General features: G+C 36.3%; 2 protein-coding genes across 2 annotated transcripts; both read right to left on the bottom strand.

Annotated features, from left to right (window-relative positions):
* Window positions 1–479: 479 nt before the first annotated feature.
* LOC124935179 (homeobox-leucine zipper protein MERISTEM L1-like) lies at window positions 480–3,808 on the bottom strand. Its single transcript, XM_047475629.1, has 4 exons — window positions 3,608–3,808; window positions 3,433–3,530; window positions 2,744–3,268; window positions 480–816 (listed from the first exon to the last, which is right to left on the bottom strand). The coding sequence occupies exons 1-4, from the start codon at window positions 3,806–3,808 to the stop codon at window positions 480–482; spliced, it is 1,161 nt and encodes a 386-aa protein (XP_047331585.1).
* A 2,148-nt stretch (window positions 3,809–5,956) lies between these two features.
* Window positions 5,957–6,388, bottom strand: LOC124935178 (uncharacterized mitochondrial protein AtMg00810-like). Its single transcript, XM_047475628.1, has one exon. The coding sequence runs from the start codon at window positions 6,386–6,388 to the stop codon at window positions 5,957–5,959; it is 432 nt and encodes a 143-aa protein (XP_047331584.1).
* Window positions 6,389–22,440: the final 16,052 nt, after the last annotated feature.

Raw genomic sequence — 22,440 nt, 5'->3', positions numbered from 1 at the left:
AAGCCACTATGTATGCCATTCACTCTAACAATGAAGTGAGGGGTCGAAACACACAAAATTAACCACTCGATAAAAATGTTAGGGAAACTGACAACATAAAGAAATTCATAAATAGATTCCCATCTTGCCCAGTCAAAGCATTCCGAATGTTAATTTTGAAAGTCACTCTCGGATATTTAACTTTCTTCCCATAACTTTTCAATAAACTCTGCATAAGAAGTATGTTATGAGAGATAGAGCGATTTAGAAAAAAAGTTGATTTCCTTAAACTAATTAATTTTGAAATAACAGTTTTAAATTTTTGTAAAACAAAATTTATAGATGATTTTATAGATTATGTTACATCATGAAATAGGACGAAAGTCCTGAATATTTTCCGGAAGTGAGATTTTGGGAATTAGATTCAATACTATTATGTTCCATTGATTAAGCATTTTACTATTTTGAAAGAATTCCAAGACCCATTCACTTACATCATTTCAAATTATATCCCAGTTTTCCTTGAAGAAAGTCGCATTGTATCCATTTGGCCCTAGACTTTTACCTCCTTTCATCATAAACAGAGCATTCTTAATCTCTTCTTGACTGACCATTTCTATCAACTTAACATCATCCTCATTGTCGATTGTTCTTAGAACAATTTGTTGCAACACCCCAAGTCTGGCATTGAGTCCTTCGTTACTCAGTTTTGCTATAATAAGACCCTTATAATAACTGGTAGCTTCCTTTTGAACTTCTTCATGTCCATGAAGCATTTTTCCATTACAATCTTTCAATTTGATGACTTGGTTCCTGAAGTTTCGAACCGCGCATTTCCTATAGAAGACGATAGTATTTTTGTCTCACAAAGAAAGCCAACTTTCTCTAAACTTCAGCTTGAAGAAATTTTCTTCTTTTGAGTAAAGATCTTTGAAAATTGTTAGTCCTTCTTTCTCCTTGGCTTGATTGTTAGGTAGGTTCTGCATTTTCTAGAATTTTCTTTTGAGTATTTTCCAATTTTACACGTGCTTCCTCTACCCTTTTTGATATACCGCTGTAATTCTTTATGTCTAGCTTGTTGAGTTTACCTTTCAGGATCTTAAGATTTTTGCAAAATTTAAAATCTTTTCCCGTTGATACTGGTATTCCAGGTTTCTATCAGTACTCCTTTAAATTCTTCATCTTTCATCCAAACATTAAAAAGGCAATTCGATATAGTTAACCATCAGTACTCAAAATCTTTAGTCTTCTCGGGTAGAGATCTGCCAATTTCTCGTTGATCAACCCACAATCAATGAGACTCTTCCTCATTTCTTTTGACCCTCTAGTAGCTAACCATTAAAATAGATTACCTGAATTAGAATATTCGATATAGTTGATGTCTCTAATGCATTCATTGAAGTCCAACATGTCTTGTGTGATCCCCATTTCCGGTTATCTTTCTTGGAAAAATCTTGTGACATTGAAGTCGCCCATGAGGATCCAAGGCTCATCATCATTGATTTTACTCTTGAGCTCTCTCCATAAATGTTTTCTTTCTCCTGCTACATCGCTTCCATAGATAACAACAAAATAATATCCCGCCTTTGTTATCCTACTAACAATCTCCACCATGATGACCTGCTTACTATCGAATAACTTTCTTACTTCAACTAAACTATTATTCTAGCCAACCCAGATTCTACTTTTACACTTATCTGAATTGTGAATATAAGACAAGTCGCTTCCAAAATAGTCTTTACTTATAATATCGATTTGATTGTGCCTTACTCTCGTCTCTAGTATACCCATAATATTGATTTCCTACATTTCAATAATTCTTTTGACTTCCTTCCTTTTGTTGGGCTCGTTGAGATCCCTAATATTCCAGGTCATTATATTCATGAAGAAAGGTTGACAACGTGCTTATTCCTTCCTTTCCTTTTCCCTGTAATCTTCCTCCATATTTGTGGTTTGTATGGAATTACAGATCTAGTTTCGTTAGAAGAGGAGTTGGATGTTCATTCGCCTACAGGTTCTTTGTTTCATGTATCTGTTGGGACCTGCTTTGTTTCCAGGTTACCTTTCTCAGAATTTTCTGTTTTCTTTGGTTCTTCTTCTCGCCCTTCCACATTTTCTTTTCATGTCTTACTTCCCTCTTCTTGAGTTTGATTTATTTTTGTTCCTTCACCCGAGTTCTGAACTTCTTTTCCTTTGTGTAATTTCTTTCTTGTTCCATCACTATTTCATTTGTACTAGGAACCTTTTGTTGCTTGACTTCTCTATTCTACATTTGTTGTTCCTGGTTTTGTTTCTAGTTGGCCATTAATTACGGTCATCTCACTATAGAATGTTTGAAGGTATTGCAGTTCACGCATCCGTAAAATCGTCATTCATAGTGTATGCCCATCTTCGTAGCATTGCCCTTCAGGGTTGAACTTCAATGCTCATCCTAGAATATGTGAGATTTTCACTTTCCTTAGTAATTTTTTCCATGTATAGCGGGTTTCCTAGAAGACTAGCAAAATGGCTTAAGGCTTCCGCGTTGTACATGCGGGGAGGAATATTTTTTAACTTGAACCAGATTTACACTATTTCTTTTGGAATACTGTCATAGTACGTACCCTCCTTCCATTTTTAGATCTTCGTGCATTCTTTCCCCACGTGTGTATGTACCAGCTCCAAAAAAATTTCAAAATTAGTCACTTGATTGAATTTCATAAAATACATGCCTTGACGGTTAGAGGTGACCTCTATTTTAGTTTGCTTTCCTTTTTTCCTTTACTTGGAATATGTAGCGACAAGGATGACCCCTACAGGACGACCGGGAATATCTGTGTTCCTGATCTTGAGAACTCTAATTTTATTTGGGCCACTGTATGGAATTATATTCCAAACATTCCCTATAGCCACACTCACTCCCGTATTAAACATCCCTACCATCCTCTCAGACAACAGAGTAAGGCTCCTTTTACTTTCCGTACTCATCGCCACAGTGATATCGGAAAAGGGCAGGGTGTTGGACATGACACTGAAGAGACGATCAGTTTGGCTCTGGAGAATACCAAGCCAACGTTTGGCGCGAAAAGCTAACCCGGAACTGACCAGAGTCTTATAGATTGGATGAACATCAGTCACGTGTTGTGCTTCAACGTGCTCTATCCATGTCACGTTTGTGAATCTGTTGGGCATATCTTCAATTATGCACCCGGAAGGCCTTTTCCTCGATTTCACTAGATGGAATTCCCGAAATATGTCAAGAGAAATGTCCACCACTACCCACTTTTTTTCACCCACTTGCCTGTAGTACCTTGCCAACAGGTTGTCACAGATATGAACAAAAGGAGTCTACGCATGAGTCTCTATAGAGATCTACAACAGCCAATGTCATTCATTCATTCATATAAACTATATGAAATAATGCAACCAACCATTATATATAATTAAACAAACACTTAATTAATTACCACTTACAATGCACCATTATAATTTCCGGGAGACAATCCATTCGACAAGATTTCCAAACATGTCGCTTTTGACACAATGGCACTGAAGAAGCACTTCCAATTAGCCTGATCATCATCATCAGTATATTTTTTATTTAATAATTAATAATAATAATAATATATTCTAGCTAGCTAGTACGTACCTGACACATAAAAAAATCCAGAAGAGAATGGGAACTAATATTAAGGGTGGTGGAGTGGCGAGAGGACTCGCAGTAAAGACTTTCAGGGCGAGGTCCAAATCCTATGGGGAAAATCTGAAAATACTCATCCTCATTCAGCTTGAACCCGATACTACAATCAGAACGATTTGGGATCCACAGAGGTTCCCCCATTTCAGCCATTTTAACAACCTCTTCCATGGATATCATTGCAATCTGCCAAATCATACTCCTTCCTATTTTATCCCTTGGCAGCAGCTGCTGCTGTGGTGTCTACTGGTGCTGTTGCTGCTGAACATGATGATGATGTGGATGATTCATCCAGGCCTTAGAGATGCTACCACCTTGTCCCGGAATCACTACTGTTGCTCTTATCTAGTTTTCCTCTGATCCCATTCTTGAAGACTGCCCTTGGACAATGTAATTGTTATTAGGACTAGTCCACATGTTCCTACTTCTGTCACATATTGTATTATTTATTAATATACATTTTTATTCATTTAAGATATATAAACAAAATGAATGTATGAATTAATTCACTAAATTAATACGTACCAGGAAACTATATTAGAAACTCTAGCAACCTGCAACCATTTAAAATTGAATTGATCAAATTAAAGAATAGGACATTAATTGACACATAAATGATGATTCTTATATCATAGGCATCATATATGAATTGGGAACATATACATGTGTTGTTTGCGATACCTTTGAACATTCCATCGTTAAATGCGCAAAAACAATCGAAGAAAAGCATAAATGCCAAAAATCTCAAGATCATAATGGTCTAGAAAATGAACTGAAGAATCAGGAATGAGACGACATATAAAAAAATCCAAGAACACAACAGAAGAGATAAAAGAGTAATCACTGGGTAAATTAGAAGCAGTTCAGACAAATGGAAAGAAAGGAAAGGGTAGTAACAAAGAAGTTGATAGTCAGATTCCCAAGAATACTACCGAAAACCAAGATGGAATATCAGGGGATGGAAGTGTATATGAGAAGAGAAAAGCAGACTTAGATAAAGTTGAAGTAAGTAAATGCACAAGTAAAGGCAAAGTTGGAACAAGCAAGGATGCAATAATTGATAACGCTACGAGTAATAACAAATATCCCTTGACATACTGACATACTGACATACTGAAACAAAATCTTTGTTTTCCAGTTAAGTTCTGATACAATTAAAGGGAAGTTTATTAAGAAAGTTCTAAGAAATTAGGTAATCATTGATCACAAAAAGTTATCATCAAATGAAACATTCCAATCACTAATTATGATAAAGAGTGTTAAACATAAGAAAAATAAGGGTGTTCGAATTATCACTATTACTTGCAAACAGTGAAAAAGTAAAACGAATATAGAGATTCAGATGAACAGTAAAGAAAAATTGACGTTGATGCTGAAAAACAATATATTCACAAAAGATAGAGGAAAATAGATAAAAGAAAATGATTAACAACGTTTTGAATGCAATGAAGCTTAGTCAAATATGGAATTTCTCATTTGAATTAGACTAGTAATGTTTTAGGTTTTGTTGGCTTTGACTATTGGATCTTTCTAAGAACATCTATGAAGATATGAAACTCTTGAAAATAGATATTTGCTAAAGAAGAAAAAAGTCTTGAAAATCTTAAGTGTTGTATATTCAACCTTTACAAACAATCCTTATATAGGAGTAATTAGCCTAGAACCCTAAATTGCTTATACATACAGGCCCAAACCCATTAATAATTAAATAAACCCTAATGGTATAAAAACAATATAAGAATATAATATATTATTATATTATATACACTAACAACAATAAAGTCCTACAACTTTCAATTTTCTGACAATCAATGGTTAAACTCACAATCTCCCCCATAAGCTTGATTTGGTTCGAGATTCTTCACGTTGAGCAGCTCGCGCATCTCTGCAAATTTGACTCTTGATAGTGCCTTAGTGATAATGTATGTACGCTGCTCTCTAGTGCTTACAAACTCTAGAACGATCTGTCGATTCTCGACGCATTCACGGATAAAATGGAACCGAGTGTCGATGTGTTTGTTACGTCCATGAAACACTGGGTTTTTCATTAATTCTATTGCGGACTTGTTGTCAACATAGAGGGTTACCGGCCTCGTCTCGCATCCGAGCACCTCGCTCAACAAGTTTCTTAGCCAAAGTCCTTGGCACGACGCTACAGTAGCTGCCATAAACTCCGCCTCACATGAAGATAAAGCAATAGTTCGTTGCTTCTGAGCTTGCCACGTGATCAGATTCCCGTTGAGATAAAACACCATCCCTCTAGTACTTTTTCTGTCGTCTATGTCACCAGCTAGGTCGTTGTCAGTAAAAACCAACGCGTTCTTCAACTTCTCGTCCTCTTCTTAACTGAATCCCATAACTCGTCGTTCCCTTCATGTAACGAAGAATGTGTTTTATTGTCTGTTGGTGTAAAGTGGTAGGTTTCTCCATGTATCGACTCACTATGCCAACTATATAGGAGATATCGGGTCGAGTGTGCGTCAAGTGCCTGAGACACTCGATAATACGCCTATACTCCTTCAGATCCACTATGCTTCCTTCCACATCCTTTTTGAGCTGCAACTTCGCTTCCATTGGATACTTACTCGAGTTACAATCCTCCATTGCAAACTGTTTCAACACCTTCTTCACATAAGTTTCATGTTTCACCTCGATGCTATCTATCTTCCGGTCCACCTCGATACCCATATAATACAAGAGTAGCCCAAGATCACTCATCTCGAACTCCTTCATCATCTGTTTTTGAACTCCTCAACACCCTTGATGCTTGATCCTATCACAATCAAGTCATCGACATATACACAGACAATGAGTACTTCTTCTCCATGGTTTCTCGTGTACACAGCTTGCTCTTGAGAACACTTCACGAAACCAAGACTCATCATTCTCTTGTTGAGGTAAGTGTTCCACGCCCTTGGTGCTTGACGTAGTCCGTATAGAGCCTTGTATAACCTGTACACCTTGTGCTCTTTATTCTTGATAATGAAGCCTTCAGGTTGGGAGACATAGACTTCTTCTTCGATGTCACCATTGAGAAATGCTGATTTGACATCCAAATGGTGAATCTCCCATCCACGGTGAGCTGCGATGGCAAGAATTAACCTAACTGTGTCAAGTTTCGCCACCGGTGCAAATGTCTCCTCAAAGTCAACGCCTTGCTTTTGCACATAGCCTTTTACTACCAATCTCGCTTTGTGCTTGAGGATGGTGCCTTTGCTGTCTCTATTCAACTTAAAAAATCACTTTAACCCGATAGTCTTGTGACTGGATGGTAAATCGGTGAGCTCCCATGTCTTGTTCTTCCTAATAGACTCGAGCTCTTTGTTCATGGTCTCATTCCACAACTCTTCAACTACCGCCTCGTGATATGTTGTTAGCTCGTCGGTTGTGAATAACAACAATTCATCAAGATCCATCTCCATTAGTGGTGCCTCCACGTAGACATCTCGTAAGATTCCTAACTCCCTTGAATTTTGTACGAGCTTGTTGTTGTCGTTGCACCACTCCCACTTCTTCTCCTCCTCGAACACGACATCTCTGCTCACATAGTTTTTTATGCAAGCTGGATAAAGAAACTTGTGCGCCTTGCTTCCGTCTTCGAACTTCACATTTCCTGTAATTTTCTCGTCGAGCTCATTGAGCTTCTCTCAATGGCCCTTTATATGGTTTCTTGCTCCATTGTAAAGGTACCACACATCGATGTGATTACACTCATCACCACTTGAGAGGAGTTTCTCTATGACTTTCTTTTCATTGAACATCACCACCTCTAGTTCCTCCTTGGACAGTTCTTACATGAACTCTTCAAGGTTTGTCTTCTCGTCTCCCTCAGCAAACATTAATACTGGCTCTTTGTTATAAAAGCTAGCAAGGTTTGCATCATCGTCTTCGGGTAAAGCTTTCATCACTACCTCAACAAACATTAATGCTGACTCCTCATTATAGAAGCTAGTGAGGTTTGCCTCATCGTCAGACCTATTGTTAGGGAAGTTAGACACGTAGTTCCCATACTTTTGACAAGCGTAACACTTCACCGTGCTCTTGTCTTTGCGGGGCTTGGTATCTTCTTGTTGAGGTGAGCTTTCTGCATAACCTTGCCCTTGACCTTGTACTTTTCCATGACCTCAGTTATCTCCACCGTTGCCGCTACGACTCGACGATCCAGAAGAAAAATTGGCTTCTCCTTTTTCTTCATTCGTGACATTCATTCATCATGCGTGAGCAATAGGTGCTCCTCCTCTTGGTATTCATAGCCGCGAAGTCTCTCCTCGTGGACTTTGAGATGACCGACGATCTCCTCGACGGTCATATTCTTGAGGTCACCAAATTGCTCGATCGCTGTAACGATCTGCATGTATGTTTGTGGTAAGGCTCTAAGGAACTTCTTGACGACGAAGATCTCTTCCACCTTCTCTCCCAACGAGCGGATACCAGTCACGATGGATGTCAATTTCATGGAGAAATCATCCACCGATTCCCCATTCTTCATACGAATCGCCTCAAATTGTGTCTTCAAGGTTTGCACTTTTGCCTCCTTGACTCTCTCCACTCCAACATGCATTGTCTTTAGCGTCTCCCATTCTAGCTTAATGGAATCCTTCTCAGCCACCATGATAAGGACGTCCTCAGGGAGTGCTTGATAGATGGCAGCGAGATCCATTCTATCCATTCGTTTGTCGACATCTTCGAGCATCACAGCTTCCCAAACTCCTTGTGCTTATAAGTTTACCCGCATCTTCAATGCCCAAACCGAGTAGTTACTCTTCTTGAGTAACGGATAGGAGAGCGTCATGTTCCCTTCTCTTCCAATCTTCATTGCCGCCGCATCTCTGGTTGATCTTGTCAACGACATGTTCTTCAATCTAGCTCTGATACCAAATGTTGGCTTTGACTATTGGATCTTTCTAAGAACAACTATGAAGATATGAAACTCTGGAAAATAGATATTTGCTAAAGAAGAAAAAAGTCTTGAAAATCTTAAGTGTTGTATATTCAACCTTTACAAACAATCCTTATGTTAGGATCTAGATCGCGGGTGGGGAACCGGGGTCTGGCCGGTTAGTACTTTCACTCAACGGTTGGCGCTAATCCGGTTAGAGATTAACACCGGGTTTCAATACTACACAAACTATCATAAACACTTGAACCGAGTTCAAGTGCGGAAGTGGTTTGTTTCAGGTTGAAGCAACACACACATAGGATGAATAAAGATAGAATCTGGAGAATATCGGTTTAGAAATTAGGAGGTCGGTTTAAGGTTTAGTTAATCGGTTAAAACGATGTAAGTCGGTTAGTATGAGTCGGTTAGGATATTGAGTCGGTTGGAAAATAGAGCTGACAGAAAAAAAAGAACACAAGACAGGTTTTTATGGATGTTCGGAGATAAAACTTCTACGTCACCCCTTCTTCTCGAAACCGCGAGAAGGATATTTACTAAGGAATACACAAACACAAATACACGATCGAGACTTATTTACTACTCGATAACCACTTTTACAATTCTCACAGAAATTGTAATCACACTTAAGCTCTCAATCTTGTAGAGAGATAAACAAACTTAATTTATCTTGTCTTGTATCTTTGTTTTTCGTATCTTGTATGCTTTGCCTCTTCAGATCTTTTTATAGATGAAATGTGCCAACGGTCACATTTCTTCAACGAATACTTTAAGGGTAATCCTTGAATCTGATTGGTTGAGCAGAGGTTCAGTGTTGCAGTACTGGCGGTTTAATCTTCCAAGGCATAGGTCAAACCGGCTAGGTTTGTCTTTTACTTAATATAGCAACTGTCGGTTGGACAGTTGCCTGTACCTGGAAGGTTGCACCTCTAACTTATCCCAGAGGGGAAAGATCTCTTCAGGCAATCTTCTGCATCCTGTAGAGTATCATCGAACTTATATGGATATGGCAATGTTACAGTCTGTTCCTTTGGTATCATCTTCCGCAGATACTCAAAGTATCTATTCGCACCGATTTGTAAGTTGTACTTAGTTTGATATTCCTTGCTTCTTTCTCTAAGTAGTCTCTTCACCGGTTTTCCGGTTGGATGCATTTCGGTTTAAGATGTCTACCGGTTGTTCATAGCTTCAGGTTAACCGGATAGCTTTCCGGTTTTGAATACATCCTCTACTTCTTCTTCTAACCGGTTAGATTCTTTGATCGGTTGGATTCTTGACCGGTCAAATTATTGACCATTCCTAGTTCTTGACCGTTCCTGCACAGGAAATTTGTTTTGTTAAGTTCTTATTTTTAATCGGTCTAATTTATTTAACAATTTCTCCCTTTTTTATTATTTTATTTAAAATATTCAAAATCATGTAAGAAGTAAGAAGTAGGCCGGTTGTTTTAAAATTTTGTTTGATCGGATTTTTGAAAAAGACTTAGGAAAAATTTTAGAAAAATTTTTGAAAAATTTGTCTTTGAACAAAAATTTTATCTTATCAATTTCTCCCTTTTTGATTATTTTATTTATAATATTCAAAACAATGTAAAAAGTAAATTGTGGGCCGGTTTCCAAAAATACTTTATATATATAAAAGTAGGAAATAAAGTTAACATAAATAACAGATAATTAAAAAGTTTATTCCCTCTTCTTAGGCATGTATCTTTCCCGTAGGTATTCATCCATCACTCCCTTTCCCGGATTGTAGGGATCGACGCTAACTCTAGAGGAAGAGGCTTCACCACCCGAGGTTCCAGTGAATTGTGAAACCTGTGAGGAACCGATCTGATTGGAACCGCCTCGATACCCCGTGTTCTTTTGTGCAGTGGTATATCTTCTTCCTCGACCTCTTCAACTTCTAGTGAAACCGGGTTGGGTGGAGGAGCAGTAGTCGGTTCAGCAATGTCATCCAACATCTGTTTAGTTTGTTTAGCCGTTGCTTTCTTGGAGGCCTTTCTCTTTCTGGTTGCCGGATCGGTTGATGGAGCAGCCGCCTTTGATTTCTTATTTGCATCAGCGATATCTTCTAATATCAGATGTTGTTGGAATAGCCGAGCCGAATCCTCATTTGCTTGAACCGCTTGTTCCGGTGCGACATCTTTCATCACTTGAACATGTTTGGCCAGGGCTGCATCCTTCTGTTCCCTTTCCTTCTGAAGCCGTATTTTCTCGTCTTCGGCTTCTTGGATCTTTTGAGCCGCGATCTCGTTCGCTTTCTCAAGCGCCTCGTCGGCTGCTAACTTGGCCGCTATCATCTCCGCCAGCTGTTCGGATACTGTTTTTAGTTCGGCTTGGGTCTGGGCATGCTTTTATTCAAGCGTTGCCATTCTTTCAAGTATTGAATCGGCCTGGTTGCCGGATTGGAACAGACCCTCTTCAAGAAATGCCATCATTTGATCTGTTGTCGTAAGTTGTTGGGCGGTATTGTTGTGACCCTCTTCAAGAGTCATTAGCCTTTGATCCATTAAACTGAGCCGCTGGTGGGTTTGAGCAAGACCGTTCTCCAGATTTGTAGTTCTTTCTGTCGTGGAGATGAATAGTTGGTCGGTCAGGTCGTAGTTATCTTCAACGGCTATAAGCTGTTGAACCGCAGAATTCAGTTTTTTACCGGTAGACTCAATCAACCAGTTAGATTTCTTCGCTCTTTCCTTCATTTTATTCTGCCACGGCATGATGGCATCATTACAAAATTCCTCGATTATGTCCATGACCTTGTCCTCGGTTAGAGAAGGCACCGGCGTTTTGTCCGATTGTGGAGACCCGGGCCGATCGGTGAGCAAACTATCCGTTTTGGTTTCAATGTTGTTGACCGTGGGTCCCGGTGGAGGAGGGGCATTCTCGGCCTCATTCGGATTCGGACCGCCGTTGGATTCGTGACCGTCATCACCTTCAAGATGAGATCTGGAAAAGTGTGAAGCTTCTTGATGAGCGGGATCCGATTCCAACCGCGTCATCTCATCGGTTAGCTCCCGTTCCTTAGCTGTTAACATTTCCAACACCAATACATCGAGCTGAGTTTTCTCCTCTTCAGGGACATTCTTTTCACGAAGGTGACGGATGTGGCCGGTGAGTTCTATCAACTGGGTGTGCGGTTCAACCATCCTTCCTCTTCGAAGAGCGGTGACCACGCTCTTAGTCTTTGTAAGGTCGAGCACCGACCTTTCCATCTCCACCAGTTTTTCATATCTCTGATGAGCGGGATGCTCTGGTAAGATGTCGGCATAACAGACTTCCTGCCGTTCCAGAGCCCATTGATAATAGACATTGCTCACAACATTAGCCTGCTTGAAAAGTTGTTCTATTATTTGGGAGACAAGTTCCTCTCCCAATTGCCGAACGTTGTCGTCCGCGGTTTCAAATACCTCTGGTCGTCTGGCTGAACCGGTTCCATCATTGACGTTTCTGGCCGGTTGTTCTTCATTGATGGCCTTCCCTTTCCCTTTGTCTAACCGATTTTCCTCGGTGTTATTGGAGTTGGTCCGGCTAGAGCTAGTTTCGGAGTCCTCCGGATTAGGATTGTCGGCTTGAATATTAGCCGATTCGACGTGTGCAGAACCGCCTTACTTCTGAATTGTTCATCCGCCGGAGCCTTTTACTTTCTAGGCTGCGATTTCCTAGGACGAGTGGTTGGTTGTTTACCGGCTGAGACCTTCACTCTGCCTGGTTTGGCCACTGTTTTCAGAAAGTGGGTGGATCTTATTATCTAGCTGGAAGAAATAATAACACCCGGGCCAGTTTCGGTATTTGAGTGGCGCATCAGCTTGCCGAGTGGAACGACGTATCCCGAAGACCGTTTTGAAGACGGATCCACCATCTCACACAGATTGGAGAAAACAACCTTGGCCCAGTTGACATTAATGCCTCTGACCAAGCCGGACAGCATCTCAATTTTCGAACGTGTGGGGCTATCGTAGTTGCCTCCTCTTCCTTGGACCGAATTTGAGAGAATCTCGCAAAGTGGCCTGAATTCCGGTTTGAGGTCCGTTTTCTTACCGGACACCATTATCGGTTGGTTAGTATCCGATACATCATAGCGAACCGCAAGGAGTTCGTCCTCGTTTGTTTCCACGGAGAAGTCACTCTCTTCCGTCGGTAAGCGGAGAACTTCAACAACCAATTCTTTTGTGATTTTAAAAGGTACTCCACCGACTGTTGCGGATATAATTCCTTCATTGAGTACGGCGGTTTGGAAAAATTTCGTGACCGCGTCTTGATACAGGACGAATGGTCCATTCAGAAAGTGTTCAAGACCCGAGGCAGATATGAGATTCAGCACTTGTTTTGCCTCCGTCGATCCGTTGGTTCGAATTTCTTCGAAATCCACTTGGAAAATGTGAGTGAAGAACATAGAATCGCTACCCATTTTGCTTAGAGAGACCGAAAGTTGGAAAGATTGAGAGCTTAAGAATAAGTTGAATGCTATAGAGAGAAAGCAGATTCGCGGAAAAGGGAAATAAAATGGCGAATGAAGGTATTTATCGGCCGCAGCCTGAAATGCGAACCGACGCGAACCGTCACATCAAGAAAGGGCGGCAATTTTCCCTCCAAAACGTGTTGGCAGTAAGCCTTTGGGCGGGAGCCTTTTGGCGGGAGTTCTTTTGGCATGAAGTTATTAGAGCGGTTAACCTTTTAACCGATAATTAAGGAAGCGGTGATTTAATTTAACCGGTAAATAATAAGTCTGTAAGCGATTTTAACCGGCTGAGAATTTAAACCGATATTTGAACTTTGTAATTTTGAACCGATTTTTGAACTTTATAATTTAAATTTATATTTGATTAACGATAAAGACATAATAGAACCGATATGAAAATCAGTTTGAAATACAAATACAAGGGTAAGATTAACTGTCCTAGAACATAAATCATTCTAGAGAGTTTGTCATCCGCCATTTCCTCGTTGAGGACGTTTGAGAGATTCACCGGTGTATCCGGTACAAGATTTGGAATGCAAGCCTGAATGACCCGGCTCAGTTGAGGAGCATAGCCGAACCGTTTCTTCGTTTCGACCATGGTTTTCAAGTTGTTGAAGATGACCGATACCCAGTTGATGGGGGTTGAGCTAACGATATAGGTCATCATGTCGAAAGCTCTTCTGGAGTAGTTTTGATTTGGAGATTGGCAGATGATCGACCAGTTAACGATCTCATGCAGGAGTTGGATGTGGGGAGCAAGATTGACGTTAAGGCCATGATTTTCCACCGGTGTTTCGGATCCGGAGAATAGTTCGGCGTAATCAACAGCTGCCCTGCCCACCCTTGAAGGAAAGTCCGAGAACCCCTCGGTCGGAAGATTGAACATCCCGGCGAGTCCGCTCTCAAGAAGAACGATGACATTGTTTTTCACGGTGGATACAATGGCACCGTTGAGCATATATGCAGTGTTGAAAAATTCCAGTACCTCTGGAATAAATAGAGATCCGGATTCTTCTAGGAAATCACGAAGTCCGGTTTCGTCTAGGGATTGAAAGATTAGTTCCCTTGTTTCGACGTCTTCCATGTCGAGTACAGAAACGAAATCAGTGCAAAGATAGTTTCTGAGAGTGCGATGAGACATTTTTCAGATCTTCCTTAGAGAGATAGAGATTTAAAATATGTTGTTTTGAAGTGTGTTGGGACGAAAGGGAGAGGTTTCTTAAATAGATTTGAAATGGGAGGGAAAGTAAGAGCATTTAATGTTAATATTCATTTTTGTCTCATTAATGTTGGGAATATTTATATTTTCAAAACGCCTTGGGAAGTGGCATTTTTGACCGGTTACGGAGACCGATGCTAAGAATCTAGTTGGGAACTAACTAAGTTTGTGTAATTTCTCATGCTGTTGGAATTCAAAGTTACTAGATTTTCATTAATGAAAATTGGATTACATTGAACCGAGAGGAAACGTAAATTAGACCGAGAGGAATCATAATCGAGTAGGATAAAAATACAACCGATGCGGGAGGCAAAATGACCGGTTGTCCGAAGGAGTGACTAATTGCCGGAGGAGGTGAGGTGTCTGTTCTTCTTCTTCCAAGCTTTCTCAAACCGCTCATAGAAAGAATCGGCGGAATCCCTGGTCAAGACCTAGGATTGGTTCAGCCCTTCGCCTGGACAGAGCGGAACCCCGAGTTCGATAAGTAGAGAGCTGATTTGAGGAATGAAGCCGGTATGACGAGTATTGATCATCTAGATCAGGATGTCAACAGCAGCCTAGACCAATTGACCGGAGTATCGGTTGTGATGGCGGTCATGATGTTGAAGACTGTGGTGCAGTAGGTGTTGGTTACATCCTTTCCCAAGATGGCCCTACCGATGATGTCGTTGAAAAGCTGATATTCAACCCTCAATGATGACCGAGCTCCGTGGTCATCGACCGGAGAGTTGGAGCGAGAGAATTCCAGAGATATCTCGGCTTTCTGTTCAGCCGAGACATTTAGGTTAGTAAGACCTTCCTTCGGAAGGTCTAAAGCACCGAGCGAAATCTCGCTCGGAGAAGTCAAACACCGTTCCTCTTACCCTAGATTGGATAAGGGTATCAAAGAATGGCGTACCACCCACTTATTATTATGTTAATAAATAAAATTAAGCAAATGTGATTAAATTTAGTTATATAAAAATATTATATAGTTCACCTTTAGTTAATAATATTAATTAAACTAACATGAATATCGTGTATTTGCACGGACAAATATATATAAAAAAATTATTTATTTATAAATATTTTTGATAAAATTAATATTATTCAAATCTAATTATTTTAAAATTGGTTTTAGTTTGTAAAAATTAAGTTTAATTTTAAACTTAATGTTAACATATAATTTATACCATTGACACCCACTTAATCCCACAATTGACCATGACACACATCTTAACTCTCGTCAAACTCAACTATTAATCCCCCAATTGACCCTCATCTTATAACTTACATTTTTTCATATGTCTCTTTATCCCCTCGGCAAACCACCCACTCACCATAAACTTGTGACTCACACTTTTCATATGTTTCTTTATCCATCGACAAACCACTCACCAATTTTAGTCGACCTCTTTTTTACTTCCACTTCAACAAATCAACAACTAATCTCAATTAATCACATATCTCTTATCCAACGTCAAACCTATCACTAACCATCACCTGATCTTCATCTCGGGACCTCACACTTTCAAATATTTGTCAAACTAACCACTAATTCCGACCTGACACTAGACAAACTATCCGTCACCCGACCTCCATCTCGTGACCTCACACTTTCAAATGCTCGCCAAATCAACCACTATTTCTAACCTCACACTCGACAAATCACCCACCACTCAACCTCTATCTTGTGACCTCACACTTTAAAATGCTCGACAAACCAACCACTAATTTCGGCCTCACACTTTAGATGTCTCGTAATCTTTGTTTAAAAGTTGTGCCACCAGATATTATAGTCAAGAATGTATTCCTAAAAATTTAAATTTGCATATTTTGGGATTCGAACCAGGTTTTAAACATGAAATGTGAACACTTTAACGGGTAGACCACTTGAGATTGTTGAAATAATTTTATTATTTTTTGTGTGTATATATATTTAAATTATTGATAAAAAAAATTATATATTTTATATGATTAATGAGAATATATATATATATATATATATATATATATATATATATAATTAATGAGAGAGAAAATAATAATTACTATTAATTATCATTTATAAAACTTTATATATATATATATTATAGGGTTATTATATATATAATTATTTTTAAGACAATATATATTTTATAAAATTAGTGATAGAAAAAAATATATTTATAGTCAAGAATGCATTTTTGAAAAATTAAATTTGCATATCTTGAAATTTGAACCCTAATCTTAAGTATTAAATGTTAACACTTTAATCTCTAGATCATTTAAGATTGTTGAAATAATTTTATTATTTTGTGTATGTATATATATTTTATATTTAATATTTATTATCAATTAGTTAATTTTTATATTAATCAACAAATTATTTATTTTCATAAATAAAATATTATATATATATAAATATATGATGAGAGAAAAAATGTATGATAAAAGATAAAATGTATTTATATAAAATTAATAATGAAATATAATATAGCGTAATATATATAATGTAACTACATTTAATCTATATATATATTTATAAATTATATTATCGAAATATTATTGAATCGATAAAGTAATAATTTATTATTTTACATGTATAATAATAAAATATAATATTATTGAATATTGTTGAATTTCAAAATTCAAATTCTATATAGTAGTGTTCATTTATTGTATAAGTTATTAAAGTATAATCAATTGTAAAATCTCTTTTTATTCTTAAAGTCATTTAATATGTAAATGGTGTAATATCCTATGTTGTAGGATTATTTTCATTTCAAAATATTCATCTTCAAGTACATATATACAGTACACAATCTTCTACAACTCTTCTATCTTCTCTTCTACTATTTGTAAGATGAAAAAATGATTGAGGGTTTTAATTAGAGAAAACAATCATGATGAAGACAATGAGGATGATAGTCGTGTTTTAAAGTATGTTTCTCGCGAAGAAGCAATTAGAGAAGTAATGAAACTTATTGGTTTTCTTTAACAATATGATAGAAACACTCCACAATTTCATAAAACTTTATAAAAAGTGAGGGATGTGATTCAAATGGATATAAATTTTTCATACAAAACAGACAACGTTGGACTCATATTTCACTAAGGTACTATGAATTATTAAAAAAATATATTATTACTTTATATAACGGTTGAGACCTATATGCGCTAAAAAATTATATTAATTAATAAATTTATCGAAATTATTACTTTAGTTATTCGCCCCAGTCGGTACTATATGAATTTATTACTTTATCGATTTATAATTTTATCGAATATTATTTTATCGAGAGTCTACACGGTATATATTGTTTCACTAATTATGTATATATTGTTTCACTAATTATATAAAAATATATATATTATTATTCATAAATTTTATATTTATATATAATATTATATAATTATTTTATATATATATATATATATATATTTAGAAAAAATAAAGTTAATTAAGAAATGGAGAGTAATATATATATATATATATTCAATTACCGTATGAGTCTCCAATTTGGGTCATTTTGATGGTTTATGGCTCGAACTTGTAAATGAGCCATACCAGAATCGAACTTTACATTTAGGTGTGTCTTATGTGTCATTTTCTTTTATTTATTTTTAGAGAAATGATTAGGTAAAGGAATTTGTGAGGGAATTTGGTGAATGAATAACTTGGCATAATCTTATTCGCTGAAAGAATCAAATAATTTCTCTCTTTTCTCTTTTTTCTCTCACTTTTACATTTTCCAATCAATGTGATGTCAAGTCATTCCCTTACCAAATTCTCTCTCTATCACTCCTCATTTTTATATTACCAAATCATTTATTTTTTCTACATAATTTAAATAATTTATATTTCTATCCTGCACCTCTTTCCAAATTCAAATTCTGTGGCACTTTGAATTTGATGCCCGACGATCGTCCACCGTTCAAAGCCTACAAAGTACTTTGCCTTGCTGAATTCACTGAACTAGGCGACATTTTTCAGGGGAAGAGGAGGATTCGATATCTTCTACCTGCATAGTAAACGAAGAGAGATGAAGTTCAAGTGAAGGCTTCTTTGTTTTTGCCTCAATGAATGACCAACCGATTCTGAAAGACCAAATTTCATTGGATTGTTTTCCCTTAGCTTATATTTCTAATTATTACAAGCATTGTTGTGAAGCTGGTAAGAATTCACAAGCAAAGATCCTTCATTGCATTTTAATTCCCGAGATATTCCTTTGGAATAATGTCATCAGTTCTTAGGCAAAACTCAATCATCTTACTGATGAACACCGAGTGATCGATGAAATTCCATATTCAAATCTTTGCTCCTAGAACACCATCATTTCTGTATATTCCATGTCCGGCAAGCTCCGTGAGATGCGTGATATCTTTACTCGAATACCAGGAGAGATGGAGTTTCCTGTAACGCAATTCTATCCGGGGTATGCGTCTACCAGTTTGACTAGTACAAGCTCATGTTGAAAGACGGTCCTGAATATTTGAATCGTATTACTTTCTTAACTATGATCATTTTATCATATAAACGAAGGTTCTGTTGATTGTGAGATGTGGGTTTGAATCGTATGTTTTCGTAAGCAATCCGCTGGTGGATATGTATGCAAAAGTTGGTTTAATAAATGATGCACAGATGGTGTTCGATGAATATCCTTATTTATTTTGTAGAAATTATGGATGGAGAGAGAATTTGTGAAGGGAGTGAGGGAGATACAGGATAAAAATATAAATTATGTAGTAAAAAATAATTGGTAATACAAAAATAAATTAAAGAAAATGACACCTAAGAGACAACAAACGATTGGTAAAATAAATGTAAAGCTCATCTAAAATTTCTAGTCCTATTTATATATATATATATATATATATATATATATATATATATATATATATATATATATATATATATATATATATATATATATATATATTAAGAAAGAGAATTGCGTTGAATTATTGTGGAATTATTTTAAGTTGATTATTATGGTGATTTTAATTTTAAGCATTATAAGATACATAGATAAGACACTAACAAAATATATTTTCAACTATCTTTATATGCCAACACACTATATAACAAAACATATTTACCTTATACGCCAACAAATATTAAACGTGAGTATAAATAATTTTTTTTTCAACTTTTATACCTTTATAATCACATTAATTTTTTTATATATATATAAACTTGGTTAAAAACCTTATAATTTAACTATTTTAAATTTCAATATATTTTTATATTTTATTTTTAAACTTTAAAAATATTTTAATTCACTATTTTAAATTTTTTTAAATTAAATTAAATTTAAAATTTGTATTAATATTAAAATTTAATTATTATTTTTTATGTAACATAATTTTTAAATTTTTTATAGCATTGTTAAAATTTTTTATTAACATCTATCTTTTATTTAATTATTATTTAAATTTAATTAAATCAAGAGTAAAAAATAATATAAACTAAAAGTAAATTAATTAAACTTGTATATTTTTAAAATTTGGAATTAGTGTAGATATGTAGAAAAGTCAAAGACTAATTATATATATTTTTTAAGAGACTAGTGCCGGTCTCTTTTTATGTATATATGTAAAATATTCATCTCAGTCAAATCTTCAATCTCCGATATTCTTCACACTACATCACTCTTCTACTTACGGTAATCATTTAATATCCTTATCAACTTCTTCAATTTTGACCTTCTTCCCCTTCCATATCTATACAAATCGCATTTCATTCACGGTCGTATAATCTAGAGTTATATTGTTGTTGTTGTGTTTTCTTGTGATGAGAGAACTCGTCCTCCATATGAGGTTGGATATTATGTTAATAATGTTGGAAGACGAAGTTTATACATCATGTTCTATTTATTTGAATGTATTTAACGATTATATTGAATGCATGTATTCGATTCTTCTTTGAAGTTTTGTAAGCTATATATTTTATATTTTTAGCACGTATGCAAGCCTTGAAGTGATTGCTTGTTTATTATATTTGCTTTGGTGAGCGTATGTTAAAAACATATAGGAAAATGAAATGGATATTGTTTGGAGTGACCATTCTAGCTGTAGAACTATCCAAACTCGATTCATAATTTTAGTTTAAGCATATGACATTGTCTTTTGAATTGTTGTTTGTTTTGTTACTTTATTACGATTATATTCGTAAGTAGGGTCTCTTTTTATTTTGTCACTTGTGTGTTTTTATTTATCTTTGCAAACTTACAAGTGATCATTAGTTATATGCATGCTTATAATATGGTTTAATCGCTAATAATTGTTGTAACCTTCTATCAACTGCATGCCGCTCTCCATGCTAGGCAGCACTACATGTGAGAATTAAGCATAAATTCATCACTTTTTTGGGAAAGACAATTTGTTGTGCCCAGTAGCCAATGATTCCAACAGTAACTCTTTTCACAAGCTCTATTTTTCCTGCGTAAGAAATGTTTTTTGTAGCCCAACCCAAGATAGAATTTCTGACATTTTCAATAAGTGGACAAAAATGTGATCTTTGAAGTTGATTTGCTGATAAGGGGACTCCAAGATATTTGACTGGAAGCGTTACTTCTTTTATTCCCATGATATGAAATATACTATGCTTCAAATCCTCTTTCACTCCTCCTCCATAGAAAGCATAGCTTTTATATTCATTAATGAATAAACCTGTAATACTAGAAAACATTTTCAGTGCTTCCTTGATTGTACTAACAGATTCAACATATGTGTGAGCCACTAAGTACAAATTATCAGTGAAACAAATGTGTGTTATTACTTGTTCGTTGTAGTATGAGTAAAATTTGAATTTATGGTTCCTAAGGAGTATTTTAAAGATGCAGTCCAGGATATCCATAATAAGAACGAAGAGGTAAGATGAGAGAGGATCTCCTTGCCTTACTCCCCTTTCACCCTTAAAGAAGCCACTATGTATGCCATTCACTCTGACAATGAAGTGAGGGGTCGAAATACACAACATTAACCACTCGATAAAAATGTTAGGGAAACTGACAACATAAAGAAATTCATAAATAGATTCCTATCTTGCCCAGTCAAAAGCATTTCGAATGTTAATTTTGAAAGTCACTCTCGGATATTTAACTTTCTTCCCATAACTTTTCAATAAACTCTGCATAAGAAGTATGTTATGAGAGATAGAGCGATTAAGAATAAAAGTTGATTTCCTTAAACTAATTAATTTTGAAATAACAGTTTTAAATTTTTGCAAAAAAAAATTTATAGATGATTTTATAGATTATGTTACATCATGAAATAGGACGAAAGTCCTGAATATTTTCCGGAAGTAAGATTTTGGGAATTAGATTCAATACTATAATGTTCCATTGATTAAGTATTTTCCTATTTTGAAATAATTCCAAGACCCATTCACTTACATCATTCCAAATTATATCCCAATTTTCCTTGAAGAAAGTCGCATTGTATCCATCTGGCCCTAGACTTTTACCTCCTTTCATCGTAAACAGAGCATTCCTAATCTCTTCTTGACTGACCCTTTCTATCAACTTAACATCATCCTCGTTGTCGATTATTCTTAGAACAATTTGTTGCAACACCCCAAGTCTGGCATTGAGTCCTTCGTTACTCAGTTTTGCTATAATAAGACCCTTATAATAACTGGTAGCTTCCTTTTGAACTTCTTCATGTCCCTGAATCATTTTCCCATTACAATCTTTCAATTTGATGAATTGGTTCCTGAAGTTTCGAACCGTGCATTTCCAATAGAAGACGGTAGTATTTTTGTCTCACAAAGAAAGCCAACTTTCTCTAGACTTCTGCTTGAAGAAACTTTATTCTTTTGAGTAAAGATCTTTGAAACTTGTTAGTCCTTCTTTCTCCTTGGCTTGATTGTTAGGTAGGTTCTACATTTTCAAGAATTTTCTTTTGAATATTCTCCAATTTTACTCGTGCTTCCTCTACCCTTTTTGATATACCGTTGTAATTCTTTATGTCTAACTTGTTGAGTTTACCTTTCAGGATCTTAAGATTTTTGCAAAATTTAAACATCTTTGTCCCGTTGATACTGGTATTCCAGGTTTCTATCAGTAGTCCTTTAAATTCTTCATCTTTCATCCAAACATTAAAAAGGCAATGATTAGAGATTCCGAACTGTAGAGATCTTTACTCAAAATCTTTAGTCTTCTCGGGTAGAGATCTGCCAATTTCTCGTTGATCAACCCACAATCAATGTGACTCTTCCTCAATTCTTTTGACCCTCTAGTAGCTAAC

The sequence above is a fragment of the Impatiens glandulifera genome, chromosome 4 (assembly GCF_907164915.1).
Source record: "Impatiens glandulifera chromosome 4, dImpGla2.1, whole genome shotgun sequence".
In the NCBI taxonomy this organism is placed as follows: Eukaryota; Viridiplantae; Streptophyta; class Magnoliopsida; order Ericales; family Balsaminaceae; genus Impatiens; species Impatiens glandulifera.
The sequence above is the reverse complement of the archived record's forward strand: the minus strand, read 5'-3'. Positions and strand labels throughout refer to the sequence as shown.

What these genes read in the sequence shown, in the direction of transcription:
- LOC124935178 (XM_047475628.1), bottom strand. Translation starts at nt 6,388, where the DNA reads ATGAAGGAGTTCGAGATGAGTGATCTTGGGCTACTCTTGTATTATATG.
- LOC124935179 (XM_047475629.1), bottom strand. Translation starts at nt 3,808, where the DNA reads ATGGCTGAAATGGGGGAACCTCTGTGGATCCCAAATCGTTCTGATTGT. An exon ending in GGAAATTATAATGGTGCATT is followed by an intron (nt 3,269 to 3,432) that starts GTAAGTGGTAAT and finishes CCTGTTGGCAAG; the next exon opens with GTACTACAGGCAAGTGGGTG. An exon ending in CTTGTCGCTACATATTCCAA is followed by an intron (nt 817 to 2,743) that starts GTAAAGGAAAAA and finishes CGTCTTCTATAG; the next exon opens with GAAATGCGCGGTTCGAAACT.